The sequence below is a fragment of the Mustela erminea genome, chromosome 3, assembly GCF_009829155.1.
Source record: "Mustela erminea isolate mMusErm1 chromosome 3, mMusErm1.Pri, whole genome shotgun sequence".
NCBI classification, from domain to species: Eukaryota; Metazoa; Chordata; class Mammalia; order Carnivora; family Mustelidae; genus Mustela; species Mustela erminea.
In genome coordinates, this window is record NC_045616.1 from 137,216,345 (window position 1) to 137,236,734 (window position 20,390).

General features: G+C 37.4%; 2 protein-coding genes across 5 annotated transcripts; one reads left to right on the plus strand and one right to left on the minus strand.

Annotated features, from left to right (window-relative positions):
* Window positions 1-645: 645 nt before the first annotated feature.
* On the minus strand, window positions 646-11,860 carry BRIX1 (biogenesis of ribosomes BRX1). The gene is made up of 10 exons (XM_032337632.1): window positions 11,656-11,860; window positions 8,874-8,985; window positions 7,630-7,673; window positions 5,610-5,680; window positions 5,284-5,333; window positions 5,103-5,176; window positions 4,900-4,950; window positions 4,658-4,759; window positions 3,219-3,347; window positions 646-2,982 (listed from the first exon to the last, which is right to left on the minus strand). Exons 1-10 carry the CDS (start codon window positions 11,812-11,814, stop codon window positions 2,713-2,715), a joined length of 1,062 nt encoding a protein of 353 aa, XP_032193523.1. The 5' UTR covers window positions 11,815-11,860; the 3' UTR covers window positions 646-2,712.
* Window positions 11,861-11,922: 62 nt separating this feature from the next.
* Window positions 11,923-18,876, plus strand: RAD1 (RAD1 checkpoint DNA exonuclease). Of its 4 annotated transcripts, none has more exons than XM_032337634.1 (6): window positions 11,923-12,126; window positions 12,585-12,848; window positions 13,701-13,809; window positions 15,120-15,378; window positions 17,296-17,394; window positions 17,752-18,876. In XM_032337634.1, the coding sequence occupies exons 2-6, from the start codon at window positions 12,654-12,656 to the stop codon at window positions 17,933-17,935; spliced, it is 846 nt and encodes a 281-aa protein (XP_032193525.1). In that variant the 5' UTR covers window positions 11,923-12,126; window positions 12,585-12,653; the 3' UTR covers window positions 17,936-18,876. The 4 variants fall into 4 exon arrangements, with proteins under 4 accessions (XP_032193525.1, XP_032193524.1, XP_032193526.1 ...); XM_032337633.1 differs by having other exon boundaries at window positions 12,606-12,848; XM_032337635.1 differs by having other exon boundaries at window positions 12,606-12,848; window positions 17,849-18,876.
* Window positions 18,877-20,390: the final 1,514 nt, after the last annotated feature.

The following is a 20,390-nucleotide window of genomic DNA, read 5'->3' on the forward strand; positions in this document are numbered from 1 at the left end:
GTATTTAACCAGTTTTTGTTGATCGAACCGACACACCATTATTACAGCATGGGAGATCCGTACAACTGTTCCAATTTGATAAGGTGTCAAAATAGTATCCTAACTGTCCCTAAAATACATTGGTTTAATAGATACACCAATATATTTCACTGTAATGTGGAATGTTTACATAGGTCAGTTGTTAGGTGTAGGTTTTATCAACCACATGTAAAGAGAAGGGTTGGCTCTATTGCTAACGTCTTATTGTACAAGGTGGTTCCTTGCTTCCCTAATACCCTGCCCACTGCAAAATCAAAACCAACCCCAAACCTCAAGTTTCTCCACACACCACTGTTCAACCAACTCATACTCACACACCTGCCTCTTTTTCAAAGAAGGAAGATACTATACACCATCTTAGTTTGTAAATTGACAATGGATAGGGACTGAGAAGTTTGAATAAAGGTGAAAATGGAAACTTTCCCCATTTGAGAATGGGGCTAGGGGTAGGAGGATAAAAAGTGACAAACAATAGAATTTTTCTTCCTCCAACTGCATCTGGTTTTGCTTACAACCCGAGTCACTTGCATTTTTCCTCCTGAGAGAAGAGGAAATTGTTTCTGCCTGTTAACAGTTAAAGAAATATAGAGACAATTACACTGGATATGAATTTCAGTTTAAAGGATTATCTTTATTGAACAATTTGACTTCTCAATGAACAGGAGTTGAAAAAAAAGGAATTCTCATTCAAATGAGCTACACATATAAAAGATCGTGAAAGGGAAGTAATTTGGGACAGGAAAATATGTAGAAACTGATCATCAAAATTGTTAAAGAAATGCCACTAAAACTCTACGACACACACCTCAGAAAATCTTAAAAGTTTGGGTCTTCATTCAAACAACTTGTTGAGCCAGTCTATTTTATAACCTATAATTAACTTCTTGGGATGTGGGTGTTTAAATACAAATCCTGAATACAGCTTCTTTTCATCCCAGGCTGTATTCAATTGCTTAAATAAACAAGCTTGTTCTCCCCCTGCACTTACCGAAATTGGCCTTCACTAGCTATGCACAAGTATTTAAAGTGAACTTCTGAACTGAATTACCTGATTAGTATAGATTTCAAGGTAAGTAGCCTAATTTAGACTATTTCAGAATAAAGTGGCCTAATTTTACATTCAAGACCTTTCTTTGAAATTAAGAAAAAATGAAATATAATGGAAAATTGATTGTTCTGCCTACAGATTCAAAATAAAATTAAAACACAAGTGAGGAACTAGGAAAGATACCTAGAGTAATCCTGCCATAGAAGAGTTCTTACAAATTAGTAAAAGATAACTACCACACAAAAACAAGATTAGTCACAAAAGAAAAACCAGTATCTACCCAAAAAAGGGTATTCTTTTTTTAACCTACCAAACTGACAAAAGTTATTTCACTATACAAGGGTACAAGTAGATAGATGAACACGGACCTCTGGTGAAGTACAATATTTAGGGGGGCATCTTTTCACTCGAGTTCCACTTACAGGAAACCACAAGGTGGTACAAAATAATTTATGTCAAGAAATGTTTGCCATAAGCATCCATACCTGAAATACTGTAATATCCCATAAGGGACAGATAGTACAGTATAGCAGAGTAGAATACGATGCAATTATTAGTCATGTATAATAAAGACATGGGGAAGTGATTAATAGGATATAAAAATAAGTGGGTCACAGAACACCACACACATGATATACACATGTGCACATCTCTCAGTCTCTTCAGCGGCCACCTACCTGTCCACAGCCATTAGCACCCAGAATCTTGTCTTTCCCTCCTACTAACTGACCTCTAGGAGGGTAAGCCCAGTGCTCTTCACCTCAGTTCTTTCATTAGGGGAGCAACTCAAATATCAACTCAATATTCCAGTGCCCTCCAACTACTGTTCCACTTTTCTTCCTTTTACTATTAAATTATCATTTATACCCACTGCTTCTAAATTAAATTTGTAATCTACAAATACTTCCAAACACGTATTAACTCATTTGATTCTCAGAACCTAAAATTTATTGTAAAATTTTTTTTAAGATTGTATTTGTTTTTGTGAGAGAGGGAGAGCGCACACCTACTCTAGGGGGCAGCACAAAGAAAAGCAGACTCCCTGCTGGGCAGGGCGCCCAATGATGCCTGACTCCACGGAAGGGCCCTGGGATCATGACCTGAATTGAAGGCGGACGCTTCACTGACTGAGCCACCCAGACATCCTACTGTACTTTCTTGAGGTGAGAAATCAAGATCAAGGTTTGGCTTTTCCAAGGCCTCATTCATTGGGACTCAGGGACTCTCAGTAAGATGCTTTTTCTACCAATCTATCTGCACTTTATCATCCGAAACTAAGTACCTAATTCATTGTTTTACAAGTAATAATGACCCAATAAATCTGTTTGAATTTCAGCTTCGCTAAACCCAAAATTTTAATCCAAGAAAGCAAGCCTAAACCTGAAGTGTGCTGAATTTTCAGTAATACCAAACAAGCTTTGAAAAGAAAAACAGAAATGAACTGATGAGTTTTGGTGACATTCAGAAAAACATACACACCACTGAAGCCACAAATTTTAATTTGATATCTCTTTGTCTAAATTGCCATACTAGTAAGATATAAGGTAGTCCTGGATAATAAAATGTATTTACACACTGAATACAAAATAAATATAAAATTACTGACAAGTTAGTTATCCACTGATTCATTTTGCTTTCCCACTGTTCATCTTCTGTTTCATTTTTCTTTGCCTTTTATAAATCCTTTTCTTTCTTGCTTTCAAATCGACTTTGGGCTCTGGCTTTACCCACTGTATTTCTATTGGCTTCTCCTCAGCTGGTGTAACAAAAACATCTGCAGTGGGATCATGTGGAAGAATAGTCTTTGGTTCTTTCTTTTTCATTTTCTGCGCATCCTTCACTTGTTGTTTCTCTTTGTATTTTGCAGCTGTGATGCTTCTTACAATACGCCGATGCTAAAGACAACAAAAATATCAGATGCTTTCAAAATAAAAACATACTACATATGGACATTCACTTGTGAGACTTATTTTCCCTTCACTCTTGTCATTAAAAAGAAAACTAATTTGCAAGACAGTATGCAGCAAAAAAAAAAAATTAGTTTCACAGTTAACAGAAATCACTTGACAGAATCACTTTGGCCAGCAAGTTCTGGGCGTCAAGGGACCACTGAACAACAAAATTAGCTTACCATGTTTGGTGACTGGTAGTGAGGATTTTCATATAAAGTTGGTCCTCCAAAACTTCCCTGGAAAATCTTTATGAGATTTAAGACAAAGCGAGGTCCTATTTCTACAAGAGCAGCATCTTCTTCTATTATCTTTAATAAAAGGGAAACATATTAGTTTGGATATACTATTCGTCAAAGTTACACTGGCTATAACCTTATTACAAATATGCCTAAAAGAAGTTAGAACCAATTAAATTAAGGTGGAAGTGAAACTTGGCAAGTGCCAAATTCTCAGTATTTTCTGAAATATATTACTATATTGTAGTTGTCACAAGAAAATACTAACTTTTTTCCAGGGTGTTCTCTCAAAATTTAGTAATTTCAACTTGGTCCTTATCTTGCTTCTCACAGCACACATATTCTTGAAAAACTGTGGTTAAATGAGTTTTTAAAACTGCTACCACTGTAACAAATTGCATTAAAGCACCCTATGGATAACCCTTTCGAAATGTAAGTCAATTCCTAAATTGTATTTCTTTATTTATTTTAAAGATTTTATTTATTTATTTGGTAGAGACACAGAGAGAAAGGGAATACAAGCAGAGGGAGTGGGAGAGGAAGCAGCAGGCTTTCCCAGAAGCAGAGAGCCTGATGCGGGGCTTGATCCCAGGACCCTGGGATCAGTGACTTGAGCCAAAGGCAGATGCTTCAGGACTGAGCCACCCAGATGCCCCTCCCAAATTGTATTTATATGTCTAATTCAAATTAGATTAAAGGGTATATAAAAGGATATATGGCCAAATTTACTTTTGAATGACTTCTGATTGTGGAATTAAGAGGCAACTTCTGAACTACAAATACAAACACAACACTGTTGGTTCAGGTATGTCTGCCCTCAGAGGCTGCGGGGCTATGTTTAAGTCACACTGCAGGGTATCCAACATAACACATGCAGGAAAGAGCCCAGATTACTTCACAAGCTGTTCCTTCCACCTCTCTATCTTTCTTTAGTGTATGTGCTGCCGAAGCGAGCACGCCTCTCTACCTTTCTGACTTCTTATCCTGCCAAACTCCTCCTTCAATTTTCCAGAATCACCTCTCCTCCTAAACAAGTCACTGTATGACTTATCTCACAGTTCTCATTGAATGCATTCTACAGAGATCATGTTCTTCTAAGTCTTAACAACCTCCACCTACAGATTCTAACCCTTTTAGAGATAAATTTATATCTTACTGAATATATAGTTGCTTGTTAGCAAACCCTTACTCCAAAACCAACTGATAGTCATTGGAAAAAACTAAGTAGAGAAGTAGGAAAAGTATGAGACAGCAGTTAACTGCTACAAGTCTGTGGGGGCAAAGAACTATATAAAACAAAAGGACTTATTATTTGCATCTTTTACAGATGCTATATACCCCACTTCATTTCAAAGTATAATTAAAAATCAATTAAAGCTAACCTGAAAGTTCCGAAACCATATCCTATTATCCAAAATGGTAAAAGTAAATACATGGTCCACAAACGGTTGGCTTTTGGGATGATATCGTGGTGTACTAAAGATCTAGTTTAAAAAAAAAAAAAGAAAAGTTAATGTCTTATTCTAGCGCATATCATGTATGTTTTAGATAGCTAAATTAACAAAAAGTCCAAAGGAGACACACATTCATATTACTGAAAATACTTTCTAGAAAAGATATTTACCTGAATTAAGAGTTCTTTTAACAAAGTATAATGTGGTGATTCATCAAAAGCCTATAAAAATAAAGTGAACATATTATTTGACAACAGCAGTGTTTTGTTTAAAATTGTGGATTTTTTGATAAATTGAATTACAAACCATATTCACTAAAAAACAGCCACGCAGAGTAAGAAAATTAGACCTCATACACTAATGAGAAACTTACAGGGTCAAAAGACAAAAGGGGCCGAGAACCTTTCAAACAGTTTCCGGTCATCTTTAGTTCAGCTAGGGTATGGACTAGAAAAAAATACACCAATAAAAGTAGTTATAACTTTAGCACAATTGTCTCAAAAGAGCATTTTCAATTTTGTCATTAAAAAAAGTCTTAAACTGAGTCAACTTACTGTTTTGAACGAGGAATTTAGCAGATGGCCCATGAGGTGAATTTGAAAGCCTAAAAAATATGAAATTTTTCAACTAATTAGAATTTAGAATGTAGTAAATTCTTACTACCTCAGTTTAATAAAAGACACCATACCATGTTTGTAACTTTCACTAAACTTTCTTTAAAGGTTTCAACTTTTGTGAAACCAAATGAATTTGCTTCATCCCCTGGCCCCTTCTTTTTATGTAAAAGACTAAAAGGAGTCTATACCCTAAGAGATTTAAAAAGATTAAGTCCATTTACAAGAACAGTTCCACCTAAATCTTCCTTAACACATTATCTTACCACATATAGAGATCCTGTTTTTTCTTAGCTTCAAAATAGATACATTTATTGCAGTTTTTCATTTCACAAACCTAAACAAAGTATGGAAAAATGAAGTAGATAGTAAAAATGAGAACAAAAGCAATTAATACCTATATTCCTCCAAAAATACTTAAGCAGGTTAATAGGCTACAAAGGTCTAAATCTAGGTAATTTCACAAAAAGAAACATTTAAAGTTTCCCTTAGGTATTCTAAAGTAAACTAGATACTCTGGTCTCTCTTCTGCTTACTGGGAGCCTCTATCTTCAACCATACTCCCACATACAATCCCCAAAGAGCAAAAAAAGATACCTGAGAGGTAAGGAACACTAAAATTAGCCTTATCAATCTTAGGAAAATACAGTCCTTCAAGAGCCAACTACATCCAATATAATGATTATTTTTAACTCTTTAGCATTTTGATTTTAAGCTCAAGAAATTTAAGATTTTTCTTCCTAATCTGTACTATCATTTCTGTGATTTCCATTCTGTGAAATCACTAAGGGACTGGTGAAAGGCAGAAGTATAGAAAACATATTTCAAGTTGCATTAAACTTCAACATCTTGAAGGCTTATACTACTTTAACATTCATAAACTACCTAATATAGTACTCATCAACCTCAACCACTTGAGACTTTAAACCTAACAGCTTTAAAAACTCTTAGGTCCAATATTTTTGTTTCTTATTGGTCTTAGAACAAACAACAACACTAAGTTGATTGTTTCCTAGTCAAGCTTCAACTGTTAGAAACTCATAACTTTTTTTCACCTATCTTCACTTGAAATTATACTTGTTCACGGACTGAATCCCCCATTAGTATGTAAGCTCCACTGGATGAAAGGGGGCATTATTCTGTTAAACAGTTTCCACAGCAGTAGAATAAGGCCATTTATAACAGAAGTTCAAAAATCCATGCTAAATGAATAAAAGAAGCCTTGCTAATCATGAAAGAAAATGATCTTAAAACACAATTCCTCTAAATTTTTAAAAGTTAGCTTTAAAAAATAAATTTAGTATCTTCAACAACACTTTGAAAATTAACCTATTAATAATTTGTAGTGTCTTAAGAGCAATTACCACGTGTTTCACCTTTAATACTGACAAAATACTTTCTAAAATGTGTGGTTTTAAAAATATTTAATGAACTTTTTATTTATTTTGTACAAGTTGATAGTTTTTATTAAGTACCCATTATAGGGGCGCCTGGGTGGCTCAGTGGGTTAAGCCTCTGCCTTCGGCTCAAGTCATGATCTCAGGGTCAGGGTCCTGGGATAAAGACCCGCATAAGCCTCTCTACTCAGAAGGGAGCCTGCTTCCCCGTCTCTCTCTGCCTGTTTCTCTGCCTACTTGTGCTCTCTCTCTGTGTCAAATAAAAAAAATCTTTGAAAAATATATTAAATACCCATTATAAATTTAGCACTGTATTATATATAATGAGAAAAAAATATATAATCCTTGTCTTCCAGAAATTTCAATGTTTGGTGAAATAAGACAAATACAAGAATGATCAAGAAATAACATATCCTGAATCACTATGAGACTCCGATAGTGAGAAACAGACAGTATATAAACTGTCAGTATTCAAACTGTAAGATATAGAGAGTATATAAAAATTTATAAGGCAGATTACTGGAGTCAGGAAAAATCTGAGTTACCTTTTACAAAACAATTTAAGTCACTGAATAGGGGCGCCTGAGTGGCTCAGTGGGTTAAGCCTCTGCCTTCGGCTCAGGTCATGATCCTAGGGTCCCTGGGATCCAGCCCCACATCGGGCTCTCTGCTCAGCGGGGAGACGGCTTCCCTCTCTCTCTCTCTGTGCCTGCCTCTCTGCCTACTTGTGATCTCTGTCTGTCAAATAAATAAATAAAAATATTAGGAAAAAAAAAAGTCACTGAATAACTAACTTATTGCTTAAATGAACAATCTTTAGTATTCCAAAATATTTTATTCCTAAGTAGAGTTCCTAGAATATTTTACTTTAATTACTATCTAAAATTACCTCATTAATGACAAATAACTTGTCTTTACGATCCATTTTTGTATCTATAAAGAGAAAAAAAGAAAGTAAATAAAAAATCTCAAAGCTACTTCAAACATATCACATGCTTTCTAAAAAAGTATTTTAAATGTTTTTACAATCTTCAATTTAAAAGAGATTCAATTTTCAAAATTATTAGACCTAAAAACACATGACCTCTTTAAAAATCCTGTTCATTTTTTATAAAAATGACTAGAAAATAGTTCTCGAGAATCATAAAGTATGATCTAAGCAGTGTTTCTCATCAACTTTACATATTGTGTAGGTCCCTTTCACATATGGAAACATTTTCACAAACTGAACTATGTTTTAGGATTGCAGTTTAAGGAACACTCACTGAAGAAACCAAAATTTGAACCGAAGGAAATGGATTGAAAAAACTTTTTCAGATTATCACAGAAAAAAAAAAAGCAACAATATAAATTAAATCTTTTCTGAGTTTCAGAGATATGAAGATATAAGAGCAGACCCCAGTTTGAGAAATAGTGGTCTAAGGAACAAAGCTATAACCTAGAATGAAAGCCAAAACTCCTCCCAACACAGGCACAAAAACTGCTGTGTGATAGTACTGCCACAGTTCTAAATTTGAAACTTCACTTGCCTGCAAGATACACCACTGCTAAAGAGAATATATTGGCATTTAGACGTAGGTCGAGCCCCAAATTAAAAGTGCTTGAAATCCCACTCCAGCCCATTAACTTTTTAATACGAACAGGTTTTTCTGTTTGTTTTGTTTTTAATGCCAGATAGTGGGGTGCTTGGTGGCTCAGTGGTTAAGCATCTGACACTCAATCTCAGCTCAGGTTTTGATCTTGGGGCTTTGAGTTCAAGCCCTGCACTGGACTCCATGCTGGGCATGGAGCCAACTTAAAAAAAAAAAAAAAAGAAAATGCAGATACACGAAGTCCTCAATTATTTAGAAGAACAACCAGCTCATGACCTCTGAGAACATTACAATTAAGGCATTCCTGGACCTTCAGGAAATGTTTTGATAACAGTAGGATATCTAAGAAAGTGAAGGGAATGTTTAGTGAATAAAGTATTTCTAACAAAATATTAATTAAAAAAATCTTGTCATTCTTCTGAGGCAAAAGAGTTCTTTACCTGATTAGGCTGAACAAGTGACAAGGTTAAACAATGACTTAAAGTGAGAATATAGAGACAAGTTTATAAATAAGAATTTTAAAAGTATGATATAAAGGCACCTGCTTTAGAATGAGGCATCAACATTCTCAAGTCTTGCATTAAATGTCTCGTTCTGAAATTTATTCCTCTAGAAGAGAAGATAAGAATCCGTTCCTTATTTTTCCACTTGCCCTAAAGAAAAAGAAAATGTTAAGATTTTTAAATCTCATACTCATACCTTGTATTTTTTTTAAAGATAGTTTTAGAAGTACCTAGTTCTTAAATACGCCATCACCCTCTAATGTATCAAGACTACATCCTTAATTCTGCCTCTCTCCCATATGTGTAATTCAGAGAACTGAGATGTTTCACTATACATAGAATCCTTCCACGCCTGAACCCAGAACAAACTCCTCAGTCAATATTCCTTTCACAAGAAAACTTTAATATTAATTTAATATTTACTAGGTTCCTACCAGAAGTCAGCCACTGTTCTTATGTGGGAAGATAGTCAACAAGCAAGCAAATCAATAAAGACACAAAGGCAAGAACTGCATAAAACCCTTACTGAGATGCTTTGCCATTTCTATTCTATATGACAGATAACACAACATATCTGTCATATAGGATAGGATAGAAATGGTAAAGCATCATGGCAACATGTGATGATGCAAAAAAGGAAACTTGAAAAGTCCCCATATTATCTTAATATTCAAAATTTAGATCCCCTACCTAAAAAACAAGCTAAAGATAGCCCCTGGTTCTGATAAATAACACAGCCAATGGAAAAGTTAACTCCTTGGATGTAAGTAAGTAGAGACACAATAATATTCATTAAAAACTTCCAGGTAACAGACTAAACAATTCTGACAATCTCTCAGTGGTATTTACTGACCACGGCTCCCTCCCAGAAATACCTTCCTTGACTTTCTTCATTTTTGGTCTTTCTTCCTCCACCTCTCCGATTCCTCCTCCTGACTTGAAAAACTCTTTCCTAGTCCTCTTTTGGTTTCAGGTCTCTCACTACAGAGTTCTCATAATCATTCCATAACTTCAATTGTCAAATCTATAGAAAGGTAAGGAACTCTCTCCACTCCTAATAATTCAAGTATTGACTTAATACCTCAAATTCAACTCTAGAATACTAAATCTTAAATCTAGTAAGTTTCCTGTTTTTCTGATGATGCAACCATCATTTCCATCCCCCTGGCTTTGAATTATCTATTTGCCTGTTTCTCCTATATCATAAGCACTACTAAATGCTGTCAATTTCTCTTAATGCCTTCCTATTCACAGTGCCCGCATTCAGAATCTTATTATCTTAAATCTCCTAAAATGGCTAGCCTTCCCGGACAAGAGTTCCTCCAATAGGTCTGGTGGACTAGCACCAGCTTAGTCTTTTTAAAGCACTGTTTCAATCACATCCTTAACCCGCCAGGATTTTCTAAATAAACTCCAATATGACATAGCTTTAACACGGGATTCTGAAATATATTTCTATTTCTACCTCACTATTGCTCTAAATCAACCCTACCTTTTAGCTAATCTGACTATTTTTTTTAGATTTTCAGCATTTTTCCTCCACATCAATGCCTTTGATCACTTTTTCTTCTTTGCACTCATACAGTTCCCTCTCATTTTTGAATACTGAATACTGGAAATGTGCCCCTACTTTGAAATCCACTCAAGGAATAAATCCTTCATGATCCCTTACATGACTGTCCAAGGGTAAAAGTAATTTCTATATTCTGTACTTCCAGAGAATTTTTCATACAATGACTCAGGTCATAGATACTATGGTATTTCCTTCCAGGTTAAGGGAAGAGTGGGAGCACTAACATTTACTGAAAATCCTCTAGCAGTCCAGCTATTCTTCACAAAAAGTAAAGCACATTTTCTTCCTCTTAATTTGCAGATGACAAAAGAGCTCAAAACATGGACATTAACTATCAGTAGAGCTAGAATTTAAACTCATCTTTCATTCCTCAGCGCTAACTCCTTTCCTAGTGCTTTCCACCACAGATGGTCATTTATCACCTACTACCTGCTAGAGTACAGTGCTAAGGGCCAGGAAAGTAGAAACAGAATCAAAAGCAGAAACAAATCAAAGACCACCTCTGTCTCCAAAGTACTGGATCTAGCTTACGGAATGGAAGTTAGGCCCAACAACTTGTGTTCACCTTCTTCTGAATACAAACCATAAACTTACATGCGTTCCTAAGTTTTCTTCTAATCTCCCAACACTTCAGAAAGAAAGTCCTATTCTAGTTTAGAATCCCAAAGCCAGAGGAAACCTAACTTCGGACAGTACGTGACATATATAAAAATATTTGAATACAAGAAAAGTTCATTCTACCTCGTCTAGCTTTCATCAACCCTTAAGAGTTAAAAACCTGATCAGACAAGTCAAAGCCATTATCCCAAGGGCAGCAATTTTTTAAAAAGGACCGCCTGACAAGCTTCAGGATCCCAGAATGACAGAAACTAACTATGGCGGAATAAGGGGACTAGTAGCCATTGGAAGATATATACTCAATAGCGAGAACTAACTTTAAGGAAAAGTAATACCACCCCAAATGGGGGAAATGGAGTAATCAGAAGACACAACACTGGGACTGAATACCCCAAAGGTTGCTTCCCTGTGAACCGTTCGGAAGCCAGCCCGTTTCCTCGGCCGCTGCCTCCAGAAGACGGCCACGTGCATGAGAGCTAGCTCTAAGCGCGGTAGCCTGTCTGACCCGGACGAGAGCTGAAACCGAGCTCCGGTAACAGGCTACTCGGAAATTACCAAAGCACTTCTCAGGGAGGTAGCCCCAGGGAAGGCGTGTAGAGCCGCAGGTGTAACCTGGATGGAAGCTCTACCTTGCAAACGGGGCCTGGGATACGGTCTCTCTCTTCTTCTTCCGCCTCTTCTGCCATGTCGCGCAGCTTAGCTGGCTGCTTGGCAGCTTTTTCATCCCTTTTTGGTTTTTTCGCCTGAACCGCCAAGCCTCCACGCCGCTTCCTCTTGGCCGCCGCCATCTTGCCTGAACGCCTCAGGTCTTGGCTTTCCTTCCGGCTCTGCCGCTCGCTCCCCTTTCCGATCTCTATGGTACAGAGCGCTCGGCTCCGCAGTCCCCCGGCTCGATGGTACTTTTTTCCGGTTTCTGATGGCGCATGCGCGGCTCTCTAGACCGCCTCTATCTCTGTGGTGACGGTGGCCGAGGTGGCTGTCTGGTCTGAAAAGAGTGGCGGGATCCGCTGCATTTTCTCCCCAAGCTACCTGAGGCGCGGCTGGCTTCTTCGGTGACCTGGCTGCGAAGGGCTCTCGGGCGTCCGGATCCCGCTGGAAAGGTAAGGTTTCCGTGCCCGGATCCCGGGGTCAGGAAATAGATGCCGTCTTTTGACGGGTTGGGGAACGGGGTTGTGTGGGACTCCAGGATCTCCCGAAGAATGGGGGCCCGCCCTCCGCCGCCTGTTCTGTTAGGGGCAAGGTTAGGGGTGCCGGACAGCTCAAACCCGACTCAGCGGGGACACGTAATCCAAGTTTGGGGGGACCGCCCCCCAATAGAGCTGCCTCATTAGTTACCTGTTCTCATTGTTCACAACTTTTTCTGTTACTGGCCCCTTACTAAAGGCGAGGAAATCGTAGCTTAGAGTGAAGAGTAATTTCCCCCCAAAGTTACAGAGAGTTGAAGAGGCAGAAATGGGGTGCCACCGGCGGAGTTCGATGCCCAGGCCTCGCCTCAGCGAGGGTTGACATCGCGGGCCTTGCCCGCATTGACCGGAGCTTTATTGTCGAATCTCATCAGGTGTTTCGTGTTCCTCGACGGCAAGTGTTGGCTCCGGGAGCATCCCTTGGGACCAATGTGCAGTGGACGATGCCCCTCCTAACCCCACAGATCCAAGACGAGAATGACTACAGCTTAGTGGCCAGTCTTGACAACGTTAGGAATCTCTCCACTATCTTGAAGGCTATTCATTTCCGAGAGCATGCTACGTGCTTCGCTACTAAAAATGGGATCAAGGTTACAGTGGAAAATGCAAAGTGTGTGCAAGCAAATGCTTTCATTCAGGTATGGAAATAGGCATCTTTTAAGTGATTTGCCAACACTCCCACAGTGGGCAAGTGGCTGAGTTGGGATAAGAACCCAAACATTTGTTTCCAGTATATGCTCTTGACCAGTATTTCCATTTTATTGGTTATAGTGTGCCCTTACAAAGCAATATATGTATGGTTCAGATAGGATTTCAGATTTAATCCAAAATTTTTTAAAGATTTTATTTTTTGATATATATATAGAGAGAGAGAGCACAAGAGCAGTAGAGTGACAGGCAGAGGGAGAGGGAGAAGCAGGCTCCCTGCTAAGCTGGGAGATAGATGCCATGGGGGCGTTCAATCCCAGGACCCTGGAATCATGACCTGAGCCAAAGGCAGCCACTAGTAACTGAGCCACCCAGTCGCCCCTAATCCAACATTTCTTTGAACACCAAGTGCACAGTGTACCCTCAGGTATAGAGGGATAGGTAAGACATGGTTCCTTTCCTCAAAAGAAATTGAAAACTAGTATCACTCATGCATTATCAAATTGTTTGGCTATTTTCCAGATGACTTTAGCACTGTTGACAGGCAAAAGATGAGAAAAGGGAAAGTCCTGTGGGCAATAGTTTAGATCAAGAAGCTAGGTCAAAGACCTTTCATAAAGTTGTGCATGGTACTGAAATCAGTTACACCTTTAATTACTGAGTAGTAGCATTCTAATGGTAATAGTTGAAAAAGCTGAAGATGTTTTGATGGGTAATCAGAAATTATTTTCATGGGATCAGCACAATATTATTATTTTTAAAACAAATACAGTGAAATCTAGAACCTTGTCTGTGAGTTTTCATTAATATATATGCATTTTCATGTTTACTTTTCTTCACAGGCTGGAATATTTCAAGAGTTTATAGTTCAGGAAGAATCTGTTACTTTTCGAATAAATTTAACTGTCCTTTTAGACTGTTTATCAATTTTCGGATCAAGTCCTATGCCAGGTGAGCCATTTTATTATAATGACAAAAAGAAAATGCTCAGAAAAATACAGGAAAGGTTATTAGAAGTAAGAAACATATCTTGGAAATTGCAAATTCATTTCTCACTAGTCACAATCATGGATTCTAACTTTTTACATTAATAGAAAGTATAGTAGAAAGTATAGTTCTTTTCCTATTTGCAAAAGTATTTATAGTAATCTTTTTTTAATTTACGAAGTTTGGGGGTTTTAAATTTGGACTGACCAAGAGAAGACTTTGAATATGTGTTAATTAACTTGAACATTGCAAAATATGTATTAAATGCTTTTTTTTTTTTTCTAACCTGTTCAGGATTATGGTTTAGTGGCCAAGAAAGAGAGAAACCAATTCTCCTCACACCTAGTTTACTGTGTTCCAAATGAGCTTGCTGTTATTTAGTCCTGTTTATAAATTGTCTATCTCCTGAAATGTTTAAAATATGTTTCATTTTTTTTAGGACTAGTGAATTCAGTTGCTATGGATATAAAACTACAAGGAATCCCCCAAAGAATGATTTTATTTCTCAGGAATCTAGAGATTAGCTAGGGAAAGCTCAGTGTGGTTCTTTAGAAAATATATTTTAATTTTGTACTGAAAATTCCATTATTATCATACATTTTCCTAATGCAGCATTCCCTAGCTGGTTTTTCATAAAAGCATCTGCTTTCCCTCATTCCTCATGGTGGCTCTCCATCCAGTAGGAGAAAAGGAGCTAGAATGTCTAGTCCTATTCCTCCTTCTCTCTAGTGGTTTATAGTGTTAAAACCCACACCACCATTAACTACCCTCTCTTTTTCTCCTAGTTTGAGGAAATGTACATACTATCTCCCAAAAGGAAAGGTTGGGAGGATCCTTATCTCAGTGAATACACTGATATTATCGTACTGACAATATCAAAGTAGTCCACTGTTGCACACCTTGCATCTTTGAGAAAGAGCATAGCTTGTTCTGCAGTAATTCTGTTACTTGCAGTATTGGTCCATGTAAAATCGCCATCCTGGAAATTGTACATATATAAAATCAGTAAGCTATTTCTGAGGTGTTTTGGCAAGCTGGAAAATGATTTCAAAGAGTTATGTTTTTTCTTTGCCAGTTTTATTAGTTATTGTTTGAGTTGCCTACATGGAACTGTCATCAGGGAAAATATGATCCCTTTTTAGAAAGAGATGCATACATATGTGCTAGAAATTGGGCAGAGTAAAATAATCTTCGGGAGTTTTATGTATCATTTAAGGAGAAGTGGAACCTGCATTATAAAGCTGAGCCCAACATATGATTTATTTCCATTGCAGGGACTTTAACTGCACTTCGGATGTGTTACCAAGGTTATGGTTACCCTTTGATGCTATTTCTGGAAGAAGGAGGAGTGGTGACAGTCTGTAAAATCAATACTCAGGAGCCTGAGGAGACTCTGGATTTTGATTTCTGCAGCACCAATGTTATCAATAAGATTATTCTGCAGTCAGAGGGGCTCCGTGAAGCATTTTCTGAATTGGATATGACAAGTGAGGTGCTACAGATCACCATGTCTCCCGACAAGCCTTATTTCAGGTACTTGAACACAGGGCAATGAAAATTAATACTGTAGTCTACTTTCTCTCCCTGCTTACACATTTGCTTAGGATGCAGAACTTTCATTCTCCAGGTTCTTAGAGTTTTCAGATCTTTAGAGAGCTTTTACTCTTACTTCATACTTTTATAGATCAGGAAACCTGCGGTCCAGGAAGATTAACTCAGTATTTAAAGCTTCATAGTTAGGTAGTGTTGGTTGGTAGGTGACTAGCCCTGTCTCCTACTTCATAAACTAGTGGTCTTTTCATTGTACTGCTTACCGCTTACTGCTTATAGATTGACGTCACGAGGAAAATTTGGGGTTAAACTTTTGGCAAAGGTGTTTGTATCATGTGGTATCTTTTTCTTCCCTTTCAAGTTAGTATAGGATGCAAAAGGAAGCCAATGTTTTCTATATATGGTTCATTCACTATTAGTCACCTGCTGTGTGCATAGCTATCTTTTTAAGCACTTTGGAAAGGAATGGCTTAAAATCAAGGTGAAGAGAATATAAGTGAAACAGCATAGAAGGAATGGAATTGTGTGCCACTAAGTACCAAAATAATGCACAGAGACGCTTAGAGAACAGTACTGAGTACTGAGGGGGGAATTGATCGCTACAAGCTTCCTAAGGGAGGGCAATCTTCAGCAGAAATACAGTGTCAGAAACTCAAGTTGCTCCTAATGTTTTGAACCAACAAATTATGAAATTTTCAGGATTAGAATCAATTTGGAAAGGGAATTTAAATAGTTTTCTTTTGAATTACATCAGAATATTAAAGAATAAAGAATCAGAATAAAGGAGCTAAAAATACATAAGGAATGAGAGGTGGGTTCTTTTTACATCTACTGTAGAAAAACAGCAGGCCCTTATCATGACATGCGGCAGTTAAAAATTTGGCTTAAAATTTGGTTAAAATATTAACCAAAATGGAAATTCTACTTAAGCATTGATGGGAATTAAAATTCTGGGCACTTAAACAGTATATTTCAGAGATGCCCACCTAAGGGATCTCTCTCCGCATAGGTAACTAGGTAGATCTTGGTATCTTTCATCTCCCGTATGGGAAATGATTTGGTGGTGGGGAACTAGGAGTTGACATTTTTTTTCTGGATTTGTTAAATTTGAGGTGACTCAGACCCTAGGGAGTACTTGGACATACAGAGTTCAGGATGTCAGTCTAGAATGGCAGTTGAGATGTGAGAGCATCATCCAAGCTGGCTATGGACGAGATGGCTCAGAGAAGAGGTTAGTTAGAGGAGAGAAAAGGTGGAACCTGAGGAAGACCAGTACCGAGGTCTTCTGTCACTGTGCTCACACGGTACTTACCAGTGTGTTAACCCCATAACAAATGATCGAAAAATTCTTGCAGATTAAACAAACATAAACATTAACAAATTGCTAAACACAAACTGCTGATCCTGCCACGCAAGGAAAAGCATGCAACAGCCTAAAGAGCAGTGTAAGATACGGAAGAGCCAGAATTCTGGGGTGTGGTGGTGAGGACGGCAAATAGGACCCCAGGCTTGCCGGTGATTCCACTCAGGGTCTGCCATCACTCCTCAAACTCTCTCTCCTTTTACGTATTTCTGATTTAAGGGTGAAGAAACGTTGAGTGTAAAGAGTAGAATTAAGCTAATGAAACTGAGGCAAACACCCCTGGATTCCTTTGGTGGTTGATTTTTTCCAAAGCTGTTTATTAGTTGCTAGATCTTCTGAATTCCACAGCATCCTGCGGGAATCTTTATTACTATAATTGGTAGTGTATTGTGAGCATTTGTTTATGTATCTCTTTCATTCACCAGAATGAGCTTCTTAAGGAAGCGTCTTCTTTACTGAGATCCTAATGTGGCTTATTGTTGGACCAATGAATAAATGAATTGCTTTTTTTTTTTTTTTTTTTTTAATAACTATAGATTATCTACTTTTGGGAATGCGGGAAGCTCCCACCTTGATTATCCCAAAGATTCTGATTTGATGGAATCATTTCATTGTAACCAGACCCAGGTCAACAGGTCAGTTCTTAATATATTGGTGGTGAAGGTGAGGTTGAATATCACATATCTTTTAAATAAACGTAAAACTTTCAATCCGTTGCTAAAGGTATAACATCCTAAAGATATAAATAGTATCTTTATAAGATAGTGTCTTTATAAGTAAACCCAAGTACTGGGTTTACTTGGGGACTTGGGGTCGTGACAGTGATTGAAATTTTATAAACAAAAGATATTAGCAAATTGGGTAAGTATTTGATTTTATCCTTATGTTTGTTACTTGGTAGTTTTTGGCTAATTTTTGTCCTTTACTTGGAGTTATGAGCACTGCTTCAAATGTGTCCGAATAACAACTGCTTTTTATTTACTCCTCTACAGATACAAGATTTCTTTACTGAAACCTTCTACAAAGGCCTTAGTCCTGTCTTGTAAGGTATCTATTCGAACAGATAACCGAGGATTCCTCTCATTACAGTATATGATTAGAAATGAAGACGGACAGATATGTTTTGTGGAATATTACTGCTGCCCTGACGAGGAAGTTCCAGAATCAGAGTCTTAAGTATGGTCTTCCATGTAACCTCCACCCAAACATTCATGATAGGTCACTTTCTCATTCTGGGTATATAGCATCTCCAGGAGACTGGGTTTTCTAAAGGAAAGAAGCATGAAGGAGATGGGAATAAGGTTCATGTACTCTAAGAGTTGCTGTGTATTTGTTAAGTAAATGTTTTCATGTAATCATAGATTACACACTACTGGACTGTCCTGGGGTTGTCTTTTGAACTCCTCATCATGAGCCAAGATGAATAATCTATTTAAGTGAGAAATTTCAAGAGTCTAAAAATTTAAAGTTTGATGAATCCATACTGGAAATATACTTTTATTTATTTACTATTAGAAAAAGCATCAACGTATGGGCATTGCTTATTAGTTTGAATTCCGAAGAATATATTGTAAACGTGGTTCTCAAGGTGTGGCACCTAGATCAACAGTATTCAGCATTACCTGGAAGCTTGTCAGAAACTCTGGAGGTGGGGCAACAATCTGTAGCCTAAGAAAACTTTCCCGCAGGAAATTCTGATGCATGCTAATGTTTGAGAACAACTGTTTTGAAGGATGCTTTTTTTGTTTGTTTTAATAGTATTTAATTGCACTGAAGTGATTACTTTTACATGTGATTTCTTCTGTGATATTCTGAAGTTTAGGCTTTGCCAAACAAGTCTGAGTAATTATATGATTTAAAGTACACATTTTCAAGAAATCAATGAACAAGATATAAAACAGTCTTCAGAGTTAGAGGATTTCTTCTTGTTCTCTGCAACTGTTCAGTGCAGTAAGTACTGTAGTAAGTACTTATTAGATTTCTTCTGTTTGCTTATAAAAGTTTCTCATCCAAACCAACATGGAGAAAACCAGTGAATAAGTGATTTTGCACTTTCTTGGGTAGTTTTCCATCAGTTTTTATGGCATGTAGATATTTAATAAAATGAAATACTAAAATTATCTGGCTTATTTTCTAGTAGAAAAAAATTACATAAATAAAGGTCCTGTACCGTGTGATACAGCTCACTCAGTGTTGGGCAGGCGCTGTTGGCCTTTGTGGGTGGGATAGTTCTTCATGGGGAAAAAATTCACCCCATTGCAGGATTTATTTAGCCTCCCTGGCCCATGCCCACTAATGCCAGTCCTTGGGAACTGTGATCCCCACCCCCGCTATTGATGGTTAAGAACCATTGAATAATATTCATCGAAAACATTCATCAAGGGGTATATTTGGAATGCCCTACCTTAAAATAGGCAACATGGCACGAGAGGAGATTGGTTTGGAGAGTAGTTCAGCAAAGCACTTCAGGGAAACGCTCCCCCAGAACAGTTGTGGGCTCTGCTCTCCGGCACATGGACAGTTCTGGGTTTTGAGCCCAGAGCGACTCCCTGATAATTTCTGAGCCCCCCAAGTCATCTCAGGATGCCGGCAGGTACAAGAAGAGTGGGAGTTTTATAAAGTGTGGTACATGTTCAAGAAGAAAATGGATGAATCTACTAAATGTTGTGCACACATTTTTTTAGATGAACATCAAGAACAGGACAAATTAAAAAACCTAGTTATGAAATAATTAATCAGTCAATTTCAAGGACTATAATTTTCCTTTAAAACAGGGCAGTTATTTTTGGGTTTTGTTCACTGGTATGTTCTGTACCTACAACAGTGCCTTGTATGTAACCTATTCAACAAATACTTGTTAGATGAAAGAACCTCCATTTCAGATTATCTTTTAGCATCTTATTAGTCACTGTCATTTCAGCTATTTAGCCTTGAATTGATTTTAATCCAACATATTTTAAAAGACCTGTGAAGGATTTAAAATATATATTGGCTTAATAGGGAAAGATTGACTTTTTGCACATTGAAGACCATCATTTTAGCCGCACATTTCTTTAGCTCTGTAGAATTCATAAGCTAAGGAATGTAAGTTTTTCTCACCCTAACGGAAAGGTACTGATCTAACAATTTCCTATTTAGTGTGTTCCCTCTGACCTAGGAATTTACTAGTTTAACTTGTTCAAATTCCTATGATGGTACGCTAGGGGGAGTGCTTTTGCAGCCCGACCAGGACGCGTTGGTGATGGCACATTCAAGTGTCACACACAGAAAAATAAAATCTTATTTTTAAGACCTTTAGTTCTGCCTTTTTGAAGTTTATCTCATTTTCTTATTAAATTGTGCTTACTACAGGAATGAGTAGTTAATCTTTTTCTCCATTTTTAATGTTTTTTCCTGTTTGATGATGGTGTGCTTCCACCCAGAATTGATGAAATGATTCAAAATAAAAACAAAAGGAGTTTTAAAATTCTACTTTTCTAATAAAAATAGATTTTGTAACACAATCACTTGTATAAGAAGCCACAGAGTTTTTGTAGTGTATCAGGTAGTGCTGGTAAGAATTCGTTACAGTTGCTGAGAGGGCGGCGTCTGGCAGGTGTTCACAGTTTAGGCTGGGGAATCTTTCTGAACA

What these genes read in the sequence shown, in the direction of transcription:
- BRIX1 (XM_032337632.1), bottom strand. Translation starts at nt 11,814, where the DNA reads ATGGCGGCGGCCAAGAGGAAGCGGCGTGGAGGCTTGGCGGTTCAGGCG. An exon ending in AGTTATTTGTCATTAATGAG is followed by an intron (nt 5,681 to 7,629) that starts GTAATTTTAGAT and finishes TACTTTGTTTAG; the next exon opens with GTTTGTGAAATGAAAAACTG. An exon ending in CCCTTTTGTCTTTTGACCCT is followed by an intron (nt 4,951 to 5,102) that starts GTAAGTTTCTCA and finishes TTATTTTTATAG; the next exon opens with GCTTTTGATGAATCACCACA.
- RAD1 (XM_032337634.1), top strand. Translation starts at nt 12,654, where the DNA reads ATGCCCCTCCTAACCCCACAGATCCAAGACGAGAATGACTACAGCTTA. An exon ending in CGGATCAAGTCCTATGCCAG is followed by an intron (nt 13,810 to 15,119) that starts GTGAGCCATTTT and finishes TTTCCATTGCAG; the next exon opens with GGACTTTAACTGCACTTCGG. An exon ending in CCCGACAAGCCTTATTTCAG is followed by an intron (nt 15,379 to 17,295) that starts GTACTTGAACAC and finishes TAATAACTATAG; the next exon opens with ATTATCTACTTTTGGGAATG.